The sequence below is a fragment of the Ammospiza nelsoni genome, chromosome 14 (genome assembly GCF_027579445.1).
Source record: "Ammospiza nelsoni isolate bAmmNel1 chromosome 14, bAmmNel1.pri, whole genome shotgun sequence".
Lineage (NCBI taxonomy): Eukaryota > Metazoa > Chordata > Aves > Passeriformes > Passerellidae > Ammospiza > Ammospiza nelsoni.
In genome coordinates, this window is record NC_080646.1 from 9,739,872 (window position 1) to 9,756,258 (window position 16,387).

Below are 16,387 nucleotides of genomic sequence, written 5' to 3' on the forward strand. Positions count from 1 at the left end.
TTGCATGTGAACTATACTTTTATTGTGTGAATACTTAAAAAAACTCCATACATCTTAAATTCTAAGAACTGAGTTAACACTCTGCACTGTTTATGCTATTTTCCCATACAGAAAAAAGTACAGACCAGTACTGATCATAGTTCTTTTTTCTAGAACATGCACAAAGTGTTTCATACAAACTACAGTAGCATTGAAGTTTTACAGCTTTACAGAAACGGGAATTCCAAAATTTGTTACGCACACACCGAATTTGTTTGAAAATAACACAGATTAATCTAATTTGTTATTATTTCTCAGGTAAAACTTGTATATCACTGAACTGCTACAAGAAGATATATATTTAACTACTTATTTTTTATCCAACTTTTAGACCACATTTTAAGAGGAATACTGCAAATGCATTGAAGCCATTGAGTCAACAGACACTAAGCTGCCCCCATAAAGTATTTCAGTAATAGGATCTCTCTTCTCAGTTTTAAGGCATCTGAAATTCAAACCAAACTGAGCTTCTCACTGTCAGAAGCCAAACTAAGAAATTCTCTCCACAGAAAGACACAGCACGTTAGTTTCAAAAAGAGCTATCTTAAGGCAATCTGTCACTGCTCCAGGCTGCATACAAACCACAGCTATCCTGTCCTTCCCTCACCTGTTCTGGTTTCTAAAACAGAACAGAGAAATCTCAGTGATGGAAGAAAAAACGTGCACAATACATATTCAGACAAAAGGAGTTAAAAATTTAATCTAAAATCTAGAGTCTAAACAAACCCCATGTAACACGCTTTACTATTCATAAAAGGAGTTCCCTTTTCCATCTCACACTACAGGAAAACAGCACTGAACTGTAACACTGATTCTTCAGTTATCTACAAAACAGTGGAAAAAATAAGAAAACTAAAATCTAACTGAATTTGTTACATAGCATCACTGGACTTTGGACCCACAAGGATTTCAGTAGGGATGGTAGCGGGGCCCTGGGTTGTAGGAGTTGTAGCCATACTGTCCATAGTGGGAGGAGTAGGATTGTCCTTGTCTGTGCTGCTGGTAGTTGTTACCCCAGCCTCTGTCTGGCCTCTGATTAGATCTGTAGTCACCTTGCCAGTTGTATCTGTCCCCTCTAAAGTATCTGCCATCTTGAAACCTGCAATGAGAAGATAGATCAAAGTCTGACATAAATTATATCAAGGCTAAAAAAATGAATTATAATGAATTCTACATTTGGCAGTTTTCATGAAACTATCATGTAACTGTTAATACACTCAAATATTTATATGTATATATGACAAACTCATATATACACATATACAAACTCAACTGCTGGAAGTTTTAAGAGAGACTCAAACAGACCAAAAATCAACCCCAAGGCACATCTGTAGTGCATCAAAGCCAGGTTCCATCCAGCAGCTTCAAGGCTGAAAGCTTTGAAAAAGCAGGTTTCAGTACAGTTACAGCCACCTAACAGCACTGAGTCGTGGAATCTGAATATTCCCTCAAATACATACAACTAAAACACTGCTTCTTTATCAGTTGTACTTAGCCATTGTTCAGTCTCAATTTTGTCTTTTCAGCCCTATCTCAATTTCTATCAAGGCTTGAGCTGCCTCATAGTAATTTTGTTTGCAAATGGTGTGGTGCAGACAAACATTTGCAAAAAGTTCACTTTGTGACCATAGTGTAGGTGTAAGAGTTCATCAGTTCAAAGAACCACCAAGTTTTTGAGAACATCTTAAACTATCACCTGTTTTTAATCTGATTTAATGACAAGCGTCAAAGGTGAGGAAAAGTTACAATGTTGTCCTCCATCTCTTCAGATAAGGCACAAATCCTATTTAGATATTTAGCTAAGAAGTTTTTCCAGTTGTTGGCTGGACTGAGTTTAACTACTTTATATTAAAGGCTGATGTTAGAATTCCCAAATGTACTACATGCTGTAATTGTTGTTTTTCAGTTCCTCAAAAATCTGTCCAAAATTCAGTAAAAAGCTGCAATTACATCTTGAAGAAATAATTCAAAGTATTTTGCTTTGGCAGGTAACAATGTACTTGCCAGACAGATTGGATGATTGATTTTACAGTCACTTCTACTGAATAAAAGAATTACAGGCTAATCTTGAAAATATAGCAAATATTTAGCTTACAAATGAAATGCTTTCTGGACAGCTAGTAACAGATAATCACACTAGCAGCCTGTTACTTTGCACACCTTCCTGCCAGTTATCATCCAACATAAGACAGGCTGCTTAGTTTTGCAAAAGTCTTACCTTTCCCCTCTGGAAAAAATGTTTCTGGCTGAGCAATAACAAACCCAGGGCAATGGGTTCAGTGGTTCCAGCTCATTCTTTACTAAAAAGCAAATAATTTAGTTCTTTTATGTTCAATGCAAAAACTTTGCCAGCCAGGAGAAAATGTAAAACCTCATTACCTTTCAGAGAAGACTATATTTCCTCTTAAACAGACTCTAGAACAGACTCCTATACTTCTGAAATCAATTATCATTTAAGTGTGCTTGTGAATTAACCACAATTAAAAAGCAAAACCAATACCGATCTCTGTTTCTCTGGTTGCCACCAGATCTGTTTCTCCATTCTTCAACTATAGGAGGGGGGTCTGCAGGGCGTTTTAGATACTCTTGGTATTCCTCATCATCCGATGTGAATCGATGGGCAAACATCATCTCGTAATTTGGGGGCATGTCAGCCAAGGAGGTCATTCTGGGAACTTGAAACATGAACACAACAAAAGTGGCTTTAGCAATGTATGAAGACTCTCATTGTAATAACAGCCAAAATCCATGTACTGGAAATGAAGGACAAGGAAAAGTTACACTCAGATTAACACAGCTGTTGGGTTTTGGGAAGACAGCATAGATGCCTCACAGAAAAAAGCACTTCAGAACACGCTCTCCATCTACTCCTGACACTGACTTTTGACAGGAAAGCAATTCCTACAATCAACTTCAAAAGTTTGCTAAGGTAGAATACCATGCAAAGCCTACAGATACCCATAACCAGCACGCAAGACATGCAAAATAATCAGATTTATTCACAGTAATTTATGTGTTAATAACTTGATTCAGGGAAAGGTCAGCACCTAAGAAGATGATGAATTACCTCATAATATGACTGTCTGATGGGATTTGTGTTTAAGGCCTTAGTTCCTTTATTTTTGTATATATGCATTTGCCGTTTACATGTTGGTGTTACCTGGTACTATCCATCAGCAAAATCTCCTCTTTAACAGTGAATCAGAAAGGCTCTAAGCCCACTGTTTCAACGAGCCCCACATAATTTAAAACACACTATCTGGCTCTGGACTACCAGAATAAGCTCTTCTGCTGTCTCCCAAAGATTTGCTGGCAGGACCCCAAGAGCTAAAATACACAAAATAAACACCCTCAATGCCCAAGCGCAGCCCGGCTCTCGGGTCAGTGGGGTGCTCCCGGGGAATGCTGCGGTGCTCCTGCAGCGGCCTCAGCCATCGGCGTCCGCTGCTGCCCCAGAGCCCCGGGCAGCCTCCCCCGCCAGTGGCAGCGCGCAGCTCCCTGAGGCAGGTGTAGGAGGTATTCCTGCAGGAATAACTCATCCTCCTTTCCTCCGCCAGCAGCTAACCTCGTTAGTTTTTCATTACGGGCTATCTCTAAGGAACTTCGCTCCTCAAGCCTGAGGGCGGCGGGGGCACTGCCCTGAGGGGACCCGCCGCTCCAGCTTCCCCTGAGCAGCTGGAGGTGCTCCCCTCCATAAATAACAGTTTATGCTCTTAATATCATCTTCATCCCGCGGGGGCCCGTACCGGGCACCCTCCTGCACCCAAGGCCAAGCAGAGAGAGACGGAGGGGGCTGGCTGCCCCGGGGCGGCTCCGCCGGAGCCCCGTCCCCTCACAGCGGGCCGGACCGAGCTGAGGGGGAACGCGGGGGTCGGGGTCGCTCCCACTCCCTCCTAGCCTCCCTCCCTCCCCCGCATCAGCCCCGCCGCCCCTCACCGCGCCTCAGCCGCCGGATCCGCGCCGCGATCCCGCCTCTTCCGGGCCGGGCCCCGCCGCTTCCCGCGCCGGGGCGGGACACGGGACACACCGGGGCGGGACGGGGCACACCGGGACGGGGCACACCGGGGCGGGACACACCGGGGCGGGAGGGGCGGGCAGGTGTGGAAGCAGCGGTTCCCTGCGGTCAGGGTTGCGCACCAAGCGCGTTGGCAGGAGCAGCATTGATTGACTGAGGCTCCTGTGGCGCTGTCCTTCGCTGCTCCGCGGGTTTAAGGAGGTGACACCTGAAATGTTTGTGTTTTCACCGAAAGGTGCAAATGAAAAAAGTGAAGTCAGCATGGCGTCTGTGCCTGCCAAAGACCTTCGCCTTGAAGGCATATAATATGCCATTTAAGTCTATAACGCCATTTAAGTGTATTTCTGGTAAAAAAAAGCTTCGGGATGTGTTGACTGCTACGTGAGGAAGGTAAGATGACGTGAAGCTTTTTGGCAGGCAAATAACTCGGTGTAAACCAAAATAATTCTGTGGTGGTGCCTGCACCAGCAACACATTCACTCAGTGCTGCAGGTGGCGGTCAGTCTTGTCACCCTTCATAGAGATAAATTCTGTGTGAGCCTCAGAACTTCAGCCTTGTCACCTTTAATACAGGTGAGGTTTGGGCTGGGGGCACCAACACCTGCCCGCAGCAGAAGCGGTGCCGGTGTCCCTGGTCCCAGTTTGCCTTGTTCCCGCAGCGCCCGTGTCTTTGCAGTGCTGACTAATTCCCACAACACTTCAGCCAATGATTTCTAAACGGTCTCTTGTGCTGTGTATAAGAAATGGGTTTTTTATGGACCCTTTCAGAAAGCAATGGTTTTGTACAAGCTCTGCTAGAGATTCTATTGCTCGCAGGCACTAGCAAAGCACAGAGACTAATAATCAGGTAGATCACTTGAAACAAAGTACCCCAGCAACAGCAATAGCAGTAACCAACTCTCCAAAAATATTAGAACGAATAAGTGCCTTTTGTTTGATATAAACAGCAATAATTACAATCTGCTCTCCTGTGAGATCTACAGCAGGGCTGTATTGTCACTTGCAGAACAGGAGAGGATGACCTCGATCCAAATAGCACAATGCAAACCCCTTACCCTGGACAGCTAGTTCTAAGCCAAACAAATTATCATTGAGGCTGAAAAATAATATCTTTTCACTTAAGTTTCCCCCTTATAATCCCTCTTCTACTGACTGCCTCTTTGAAATGGGCAGAGGTAAGTAGGATTTTATTTCTTCTCCAGACATGTTTCATTTTGATCACTGGATGTTGCAGTTTCAGGTGTGTCTACAGAGGATTTCATGCATAAAGTTAAGGAGATGATTCTTAATAAAAGGTACACACTTCTTTATTTCTGATGCTCTGGTCTGCTGTTTCATGGATAATATTTTTCATTAAAAGTTCAAACTTAATATTAAACCTTTAATTATAGACTCGAGTCATCCATACATGTACATAATTTAGGCATAAATATAAGTTCTGTTGAAGGCATGGGCCCCTTGTAATCCTATAAGCAGTATATTTCACAAATTACAGTATTGGAAAGGTGCTCTCATCAGCATATTTTGCATAGGAAAACACTTCTAGGGAATGGCTAAGCCAGAGTGGCAGACAATTATATATAATATATATTTATTTATGATACATTTGCTTTGGTTCTTTTTTGTCACATGTCTCTATGGCTGCTTTGGGTTGTATCAAGAAAGAGATCATGATCCAAGCAATATCCTAAGATTTCTCATAGGTGTTATTCTGAAATTCAAACTGCATATATAAAACCTGAAGTGACAGATGATTTTTAAAGGAAGAAAGGCACTCAGAAATGAGTATTGTCACCGAGCAGAACTTTCAACACCCACTGAATGCCTCACATAGCACATACCTACAGACTAGGTGCCTGAGTGCTTAAAAGGTCAAGCTCCAAGTGTTGTCAAGACAGAGAAATTGATAATCCACTCTTGCAATCTTTCTGCTCACTTCAAGGCTCTCTGGGTAATTAATGTGTTGTTTTTGTGTGAACACGGTCTCATAATCAGCATTTCTGAAGTCTACTGCAGAGTGATAAAGACAAAGTCTTATCTTCTAAATTTTAAACTAAGACTTTTTCCTTGTAGCCTATTGGAAATTAATTAAGCTTTTGTAGAATGGATCTTCCTGGCTGAACAAAGGAGCATGTGCTAAAACTAGCAAAGTCTTGTTTGCCTTGAAACAATGGAAAATGACAGGGGTTTTTGTACTATTTGGCCTTGATAACTCTTGCTGTTCTGTCACAGGACTTTGTATTTGATATTTCTCCTAAATGCCCAGCTTCTGGACTCATGTATTTTCTTTATACTCAACTTTCATTTGAAAATTAATTTCTAGCCCTTCTTAAAACAGACAATTCTTAGGTAAAGAGGTGGGTCTACAGGGTAACCAGCCTGTACCAAGGAGCAAAAAGAAAACATTGTTCAAAATTTATTTGTTTTACATCCTATATATTTTGCAATTTTCTGTTATCTTTAAGACTGTGTTCATTGCTGTGTCTCAGTAGAGCTTGACAGCTGTGACATTTTTAATGAAAAGTCAGCCTGTGTCTATCTCAGTAGCACGGGAAAAGGAGAACTAATTTTTTTGGGGGGGGAGGGCATTTCTGTATCTTTAAACAGGAGGAATTCTTTTTCTCTAATGTTAATATCTACTTTGAGAAATCAACTAAGAAACTAACATTACTTGTAATTGGGGCCTGTCTGATCGAGGGAATGTTTGTATATAAACAAAAAAGCAGCGAAGCCTCCATAGATGGTTATGGATCCTGCTGAGGGTTTTTAATAACAAAGTAACATTTCAGAAAATATTTTGGTGAAAATTTGTCTTCAAAACCTGATTTTTTTTTTCTTAGCTTGCTGAAACTCCTCAGTGGTTTCCTGTCAGCCAATTTCCCTCTCCCTCTGTTATTTTTGAATGTCTCAGTTTCTGTGTAACTGAAAGCCTGGTTTGTTTGTACAAGGAAACCTGATTTCCCCAGGTGATTTATTCTAGGAAATGGTGATGTCTGGCACAGCTAGGGAGAGCAAGACTTTGTGTTCTGGCCCCAGCAGGTACAAAGGGCATGCGTGGCAGCCTTGTTATTGATTAGCCGTGAAGGAAAGCTGTGTTTCTGTGGGCACAGGGGCTGTCACACCACCAGGGGACAGCTGAGCAATAACGAGCGCCAGGTGTTGGCTCCATCATTCACTGCCCTGGGAGAGAGGTGAGCAGAGATCCTGCTCAGCCAGGCTGCACAAATACTGGGGGTTGTGCTCTTTCTCTGGGACCATGATGAGTTCTCATCATGGCATTCTATTCCTTTGTCTGGAAAGGATTATTGCCTAGATGAACCTCGCTTAAATAACAAGAAAGACGGAAATACAGCAGCTGCAGCTGACAAATGCCTCTGAAGCCCATGCAGCTCCACTGTCAGAGCTCTGCTTTGCCTGTGCTGTTGTACTGTACAGTATCACTGAGCTTCAGAGTGTCTTTCACACACCTCCATATGGTGTTGTAAAGTGAAGTCCATAAAGGAACAGACTGCACATTTCTAATGACTTCACTAAACTTAATACAAAAAATGTTTCCTTTCCATAACAATACCTTTAAATGTTAACTGGCTAAAAAAAAAAAAATTGTCCTTTTTTAAAAAGGGGGAGAAACGCAACTCTTGGTGCTTGATTGTGTTACAGAATAGCAATTTTGGTGCTGCGGGGCCCAATTCCTTTGCATAAAGTTTACAAGAGTGCTTGCTTCCTAACTTATGCCAGCATGAAAAAAGGCCTTTAATTTCCCTAAGAGCTACTTCTGTTGTCTGTCTTTTGAAAATCACAGTCACATTAAATTATATTTCTAGTGTATTGCTCTTAAAATCTGACTGTCATTTATCCATATTTATAAACATATATACAAATTTAAAATCACTACATACTAGCTGCCTTCTTTTATTTTCACCTTTTAAACTGACTAAGCCAGCTATGCCTTTTGGGGTCTATAAGAATGAATCATTTTTATTATTTTTTTCTCTCTTAGACAGTAATTACAGGGTAGTACGCTGTCTCTGGTTTTTAATATTACGGTGCCATTTTAATCCAAGGTGCAACACCATTAACTTCAGCAGAGTTACACTAGCAATGATTTTGTCCCCAGGAGGCTTTTCCAAATGTTCAGTTCTTTCCTTGTGATTACCCAGAGGAATGGAGAAGAGGAAGGCAAGACAGAGGACCCTTTGATGGGAGGAATGTAGTTCAAAGTGAAGTCTTGCTGCTGCCATTCATGGTGCTCCATATGTTCCTCATTTGGAGTGGAGGTGGGTTAGACCCCGTGGGGCACACCACACTGGGGCTGGGGGGCAGGCAGAAGTTTTGCACAGCACATCTGGTGCACAGGTTATGTCATTTCCTAGATGTAGGTGCTGTACAAATTGGAAAGAAAAAAGTAAAAAGAAGAGAAAAAGTGGGAGGAATATTCAGGCACTTTAAATGTACTTCTGTGGAACTCCTTGAAAGTGGAGTAGCCAAATGCTCAGATATCAAACTCATCATGATCATCACGCTGTCTCAACTCCAACTCAGAAGCTTTTTAGATGTCAAGTAATTCTGCAAGTGGGGATGTGTGAATCAGTGCTACCATGGATTACCTATTGTTAAGACAGTTGCAAAATATAAAGAAGGTACTTGCAGAAGTTTCTAGCACTAGATTTTATTCCTACTCAATTTTCTTTTACAGTTGGATATTTCATTTCAGTTTTGTCTCGTTTCTTTTGTCCATATCCAGTCTAAAACATTCAAATCCTCTGCAGTATGGAAACACCAACTTGTAAGTCAAATACAAATGAGTAGCACCCATCTGAGTTGGGAAGGGGAATTGAGAGCATTTGCTCTTTGCTGTCAGGGAGCAGAGAGGGGCAGGAGGGCCATGGCTGGCAGGGCAGGAGCCCATCCCACAGCCCTGAGCAGGGCTGGCCAGGCTTGGCAGAGCTCAGCAGGGCAGACAAGTTCACAGGGATGAGACAAGTCCAAGCAAGGCAGAAATTCAGGTCAGCACGTGGGTCACTGCCAGATGAGCAGGCACAGCAGCCTGGGCAGGGACCGAGGGCCCCCATGCCTGGGGCAGGGGGGGCCCAGGGCTGGTCACACCAATTAAGGGCTGTCAGTGTGTTCAGGGCCTGACATGCACATCTGGTAGCGATTGCTGCTGTGTTTAAATCAGAATCTCAGATCCTTGCAAAGCCCAGGATCTGGCAGGGGGGAGTGGCTGTGCCTTTAGGAAAGGTGTAGCGTTTCTCCTGGGCTGGACACTTGGTGCAGTGTGCCTGTGGCACTCCAGTCAGTTGCCTCAGATACAGTCAAATATTCAGCCTCTAAAGTGGATGCCCAGGTCTCCTGTTTAACTCCAGTCTCTGTTCTCAGAAGGGTGACATTCTGTGGGCACTGGAGCATTGCCCTGAGGCTCCTGTGCTCATTCTGAGGCCCAGGTCTGAAACCACAGATGTGCCATGGAGCCCCTGCTCCTGCCTCTCCTGTCCCTGTGCAGGGATGAGCACGGGTTCAGGTTCTGCTAAAGGCACTGAAATAAAACAGCATTTCAGGGTCTTGCTCCCTCTCAAGGCTGAGGTCAGTGGAACTGGACTAAGTAATGCTCCCTCCATCATTTACTAAACACGGCTCTTCCCAGACGGCTTTACCAATAAGCTGTTGGTACAGGAGCTGGTCTCCCTTCCTTGTCTTGTAAGGAGAGTTCCTGAACGTTCTTTGCAGCTCCTCTTAAGTTTAAGGGCCATTAGAGAAAGCAAGGGCTGAACTATAGGCCAGCTTTGTACTAACTCAAATTGAGGGTGTCTTTTTAGTGTTAAGTTACTACTTTTAAAAGTTGCAAATCAGAATTTTCCTGACATACCAATCAGCACTGAGACCACACTGTGCTACAGTGAAATAAGGTTTAAGTGAATTAGCTGAGCTGCAGAGAAGCCTGCAGGATTTTGCAAAGCTGGGCTGAGCAGCCTGTTCCCTGTTGGGAGCACTCCTCTGTGCATCCCTGCATTGAGCCTTGCCCTCCACAGAACCTGGAAACTCTTTGACAAGGCACTATCTCCTCAGTTTATGTCTGTGCTGAGCGGGGCTTGGTTCTTTCCTGGGGGTCTGGGCCAACACTGCTCAGAGCAGTAACAACTCTCCCTCCTGTTACTAAATTAGGACTTGAGATCATTCTTTCCAGCAAACAAGGGTTCCTAATCTTTCAGGAGATTATGGATTGGCTGCCACCCCTCTGCACCCCCTCCGGCCCTCCTGGGGCACCCCTGTGCCTCAGATGTCAAGGCACAGCATCCTTAACTCCCTTAGTTCTGCTGTAATTCCTTCTCCCACCTTTGCCCCAGCCTCCTGCAGCAGTTTCCTCTCCTGGACCATTTCCTCAGTGCTGTTGTTCCTGTGGCCCTGCTCACCCTCCCCATTTCAGGTCTTTCCCACTTTCTTGAGTTATGGCTGTTTCTTCCCTTTCCCCACTCCACCTGCAGAGCCCTGCTGTGGAGGCAATCAGCTGCTTAGCACAGCAGTGCTCAGCTGAGCTTTCTGATGCTGGTGGGGAACTGGTGCAGATCTTGCTGACTACTCAACAGTCTAAACTTAAAAAATATAGAGATATTATCATAGAAAATTCATAGTTCTGATGGAGCTTCTGATGAAGGCTCATTAAAAACAAGCTAAGAAAATCAAATCTCACATATAAATGAAAAGCACATAGTAGATTGTGGTGATGTGCTGAATATGATTGCTTCTTATTATGCTATGGCTGCCCATTTTAAGAATAATACACAGTTATTTTCTTAGTCTTAAATGGTAGTGTGAGGATATCACAAACCTCTCAAGTAAAAACTTTAATTAAAAAGCAAACATTAATCTCCAAGCAGTAGCATCTGCAGCATATTGCAAGATAAGACTTCACCAACCTGAAGAACTAAGCACGATTCTAATTAAATCAGGGGAAAAAATGATGAACTAGATATAGGATTTATTTAAGGATAGCAGTTATATAAGATATCAAAGATCTCACGGTTGCTATCTGATGGGAAATGTTGCTGCCAGATCTCACAGACTATTTCCAGGGAGCGAAATCCTTGTTCCACTGGTTCCAAGTACTGTTGTGATTTTGCGTTCCGCGGGGTCAGGACTTTGTGGTGGCTCTCTGTGGGACATGGGAGTCCCTCTGGCCCTGCTGAAAGCTGCAGATGATCCAGCAAGGAAGCACGGTGCTCCCATGGCATGAGGAACCTCCACAGTGAGTGTGCTGCTGCTCTTCCAGTGAGACACCAGTACAGAGTCTTGACTATTTATGGTTATTTAAGGTCCCATAGCACCTTTTGAATATTAAGTCTCTTAATCCCTGTATGCTGGCCAAAATCTATTTTAAGTGATGCCACTCAGCATTTCCTGTATTGTTCCCGATGAAGATAGTGTTGGCTGTTGCGTCCTGTTTCAAACTGCATGCTGGGCTCCTCTGTTTTGGAACAGCTGGTATTTTCCAGAAACACCATGCTGCACTGATGTGTGAAGGGATCTCTGTGTATCCCTCCTTGTGCCACAAGAATGGAATGAGGATTAATCAATTATGACCAAATCATGATCCCAGTGAAGTCGAAAGAAGGGTTTCTTTCCATGGGTATCATGGGGGCCAGGGCCGGCTTCTGTTTGGATGCTATTGCTTTGGGATGCCTGCATGTAAAAACAAAGGAAAATGCAAAGCATCACCTTGTTCAACGTGTTTGTGTAGTGAAAATTCCTTTAGCTGGAGATGAAAATGCACTTTAACAGCTGTTTCCTCAAGAGTTTAGTTTACTTGTCACAGCAGGCGTTATTGTGCTCGAGGAAATTCTGGTGTGTTGAGTGTGGCTTTAAACATGTGGAGCTGGCTGGCATTTGTGGCTTTGCATGTCCTGTGCATTCAAAACATGCTTTGTTATGCTTCCAGGGCTGGTTCCTCCTCTTTCCCAGAACAGCTTATGCTGTGGAATTGTATCTCAAAAGCCATGCTCTTAAATCCAGCTACAGTTCAGCTTTAATATTGACTAGTGAACAACAATAGCTGCAGGTTATTCTCTATGACCAAGTTTATTTTGGGCAAACAAACAGGATCTAAAAAAGAGCAATTCGGGCTAGATTCGCAGAAGATTGCAAAATATTTCTTGCTTAGATGTTCTGTCACATACCACTTATGATGTCACATTTAGAACTGTAAATCCATTTACAAGCTGGACAAATGATATCACTGAGAAATGTTTTTGGAGGATCACCTAACTTCTTCCATGCAAATATAATAATAGTACATCTCTCATGCAAACATAGGGAAGAGTGGTCATGAACTATTTTGGGAAAAGCGTGCTTACCAGATGGACATAGAGAATATTCAGTCAGAGAAGCAGAAGAACAGTAATAAATGAAAGTGAGTATGGATGAAGATTAGCCTATTCCTGCATGAAAATGATCAAATTAAACTTTAAAAATGTTGGTACATTCACAGCATAAATCATATGGTCTTCTGCAAAGAACAGTAAATGAAAAATAGAGCATATGTGTCATCCATACTTTGTAGTGTTGACTTCATTTTCTCAAGTATATAGAAAAGGTTTTGATTTGTGTATATTAATATTTCTCTGTTGGCTAAAGACTAAATTAAAACAAAACACAGTTAAAAACTTTTCTGGAAGTTGCAAGTGTCCTGCTCCCTTTTGTTCAAGTCCTGTGATGTTAAACTGAATTGTTTGGTGTCCTGTCCCATGGTAGTGCACAGTGACCCCTCCCCTGGCTCCAAAGCCCAAAGTGAACTGAGGATGAAAACCTTGGTTTAACATTACCCATGGCTGCTGCTGCCTGCCAGCCTTTTTCTTCTAAACCCAGGAAAGGACTCTGGATCTAGAGAGTGCTCCTCTGGGTGCTTGAGCTGCAAACTGTCTCTAAAATGTTTGGGGTTTTTAAAAAATATTTGTATTGAATAAAGTTTTGCTCCAATTTTTCAAAGAGTATGGATTTTATACATCCCCCAAGGACCGTGACATTTCCCAGGAAAAGTGGAATCTGTGCTTACCATTAGGGACAAAAATTTATGTAGAATTTTGCAAGGTTGTATTTAAGAGTGTTGGCAGTAGATATTTTCTGAGAAGAAAAATACTGAACTGAAAAAAGAGAAAATCAATTATGTTTATTTAACTGATTGGTAGCATTTATGTGTTTTGTCATCCAGGTAGTGTTGCAGGACAAAGTAATATTGGGTAGAATTAGGAATGCAGAAACATTCCTTGAACTGTCCAAGAAGGTACCCAACCCAACTTGCACCCAATGGAGGCCTTTAAAATGCATTTTTTCACCAAGGTACTCCTGGTATCTTTCTTTGTGGAAGCTGAAATCTTGCTATTCTATTCAAATAGCTATTTTTTCACTTTTTGAGATCTGAGTTTTTAGTGTAGTAGTACCATCATGATTTGTGGCTCTCTGGCTTCACTTTTATTATTGATTAATTATTGTAGTTTAGCGAGACTTAGACAAAAAGACTGGTATAAGTCAAGGTATTTAACTTTTCTTTAACTTTATTTGAAAGTGATATAAATTAAGGCCGGTAAGGTTTGTTTATTTGTTTGTGGGTTTGAGGAATTGTTTGGTTTGGTTTTATTGTTTTTCTTTTCTAATGCATTTTGGACATTATCCTACTTCTTAAATGCATCTCAATTGCTTTCCATAGGGCAGTCTGCAAGGTGAAAAGCTCAACACTTTTTTCAGAGGATGGTGCAAAATACAGCTTTTGTGGAGACAAACAGTTTTCTTCACAAATGAAAATCATCCCTGTTTGTGAAAAACACCCATAGCTGATATCGTGGGCCCTGGGCCCTGCAAACTTCCAGTCTCCAAGCCAGGTCTGACTTCTCTAAGTCAAGGTATTTTTTACAACTGGAGGAGAGAAACTTTGTGGTGTGGTGCCCCTTGTGTCCTTCAGAATTCAGGTGAGTTGTCTGGGGTATCACCACTCCATCTCAACCTTCAGGTTTGTAAATAGGTTTGAAATTCTGTGTAGCTTCACTCCCACCTGGCACTGTCAGTGCTGCTCAGTCCTTGGAGAATTATCCAGGCAAAGAATCCCCACAGCTCAGCCCACAGGGAAATACAAAAGCTTTGGGCATTGCTGGAAATGAATCAGACTCTGCTGTGCCCAGGAAATGTCTTCCCTTTCCAGTCGGGCAAGCAAGGAGCTGATTGCAGGTTAAAGTCCACTGATGAGTGAGTCCAAGAGAAACACAAAGAATGAGGTATTTTGCACCAGCCTGAGGTACAAACTCCCACAGGCAGCCAAGGCAGCAGTTCTGGGAAACGAAAATACTCAGAAATGTCTGGCCCCAGCCTCTCTATAGAAAGAGAGACAATTGGGACACAGTGATGAGTGACCCTTGGAGGTAATGGGGGATAAAGACCTGCCTGCTGGCACACACAGACCCAGGGAGAAGGGCGGGTGGGAAACAGGATGACTTGGAGAAGGACAGGCTGGAAAAAGATAAAACCACATTTCTCACTACAGTCTCCAGGAACATCCTACATTTCCATCCCATTCCTTCCCCTGGCTCCTGCCATGAGCCTGGGAGGATCTTTTCCTCCTCCCCATCTCTTTCTGCCCCCATGCAGCAGGATCCCCTTACCCAGCTCAGGGCCCAGAGCAGACACTGCTGCTGTCCTGGAGAGCCAACCCAGGCAGCACAGCACAGTGGGCAGATTGGGAAGGGAGTGTTGAAAATGCCACTCTGTGGTTGCTTGGAAATGAAACCCAACTTTAGTATTATTTTTGAGCTTATATTTTTGATTCCAAAATTCCATCTGACGGAAGAGATGGGTATTTAAACAGATGTCTGCAATTTCTTTAAAAAATAGAGATTGAGTTACAGATGGTAGAAAGGGCCTGAAAATCAAAAACTCCCAAGCTACAAGGAAATTTACATGTGAGCAAAATGTTTTGCTGAAATGTATGGTCATACAATTCTGCATGTTTGAAAATCAAGCTTTTTTCACCAAAAATGTGAATATCTTTTCCCTTCCCTATTATCTGCTTCTCTGCTGCAGCCTTGGCTGTCACCAGCACTGTGACAGCCAAGTCGCAATATGAGGGTCCTGTTGCTAACAGACAAGACATACAGTTCTTCCCTTCTCCCTTCTCTTGTATAATTTGGCCTGCCAGGACCAACAATTTTGATCTGAATTAGTTTAAAAGAAAACTAATCTACTCCGTTTGCATAATTGGTGCCTGATTGCTCTAACTCCCATTTTATAAAATGCAAATAAAAGGAATTTTATGATATAAGCCTGGAAGGAAACCAGAGTCAAAATCTGTATTTGCAGATGAAATGGAACCTTTTTTCTTTCTCTGGGGATTTAAAAAGAAAGCCCCCAAAATAAATTTTGAGTGAAAAAGCTGATAACTTCCAAAGTGCCATATGAAATGCAAAGCCCTGCATATTGGAAGGGAAAAATTGAACATATTTGATACAGTTTTGAGGAGCAAGTCAGGATCGATCTCATCTGTGAGACCTGTACATGCCTTTGAGCAGCTTTATGAAGACCTTCACTCATGCATGTGTGCCCAAAAAAGCAGTATTTTTGTGCATATGAACAAGTAAATAGACTCAAATACAAGCTGTGAGGAAATTCACGTGCAGTGCTCATCACCTGCAGAGTCCCAGCCTGTTCCTGCCAAACCAGTTCAAACCAGCATGATTCCAGAGCACAGCAGCAACTCCCACTACATACAGAAAAAAGCTGTCAGGTGACCAAACTTATTTCCTTTACAGTGGAGTGGGCACAATCAAAGTGTCTACATCAATGAAAACATCAAGAAGGAGAATTGGGATTATCTGTCTGTCTTATCTGGTAAGAACAAAGGAAAAGATCTGATAAGGGTCTGCTCCTCGTGTGGCACCACCTCTACAAATGTTCAGTGTGCACTCCTGGATGTGTCTCAGGCTGGATTTCTAGCAGACCAAGGCACAAAGGAGCCTAAAGGATCTGTCCTATTGTGTATTAATGCTGACAGATGCTCTGACTCTGCCAGTGGTCAGCACCTTATACCTCAGCAGCCTCTTACAGTTTTGTAGCCTTCAACACCTTGCTGGGTACTCACATCTCCTGTGGTGACTGCAGGGCATTGTTCTGGTTTTGCTGCCTTTCTTTATGTGTCCAGGTCTTCTCTCTCTAAGATTTTATTTGAAATTATTTTTGGTTGGCTGCATTTGTCTTTATTGAGAAGGCAACATATACCACAGTGTGACAATGACAGCTCTTTGCATTTACATAAACATCTGCTTGGATTTGGTACTTGCATATTTCACAGGATAACTC

The 16,387-nt window shown here is 42.6% G+C and overlaps 1 protein-coding gene across 2 annotated transcripts; it reads right to left on the reverse strand.

Annotated features, from left to right (window-relative positions):
* Positions 1–4,018, reverse strand: RAMAC (RNA guanine-7 methyltransferase activating subunit). Of its 2 annotated transcripts, XM_059482522.1 has the most exons (3): positions 3,976–4,018; positions 2,540–2,714; positions 1–1,138 (listed from the first exon to the last, which is right to left on the reverse strand). In XM_059482522.1, the coding sequence occupies exons 2-3, from the start codon at positions 2,704–2,706 to the stop codon at positions 949–951; spliced, it is 357 nt and encodes a 118-aa protein (XP_059338505.1). In that variant the 5' UTR covers positions 2,707–2,714; positions 3,976–4,018; the 3' UTR covers positions 1–948. The 2 variants fall into 2 exon arrangements, with proteins under 2 accessions (XP_059338505.1, XP_059338504.1); XM_059482521.1 differs by lacking the exon at positions 3,976–4,018 and having other exon boundaries at positions 2,540–2,724.
* Positions 4,019–16,387: the final 12,369 nt, after the last annotated feature.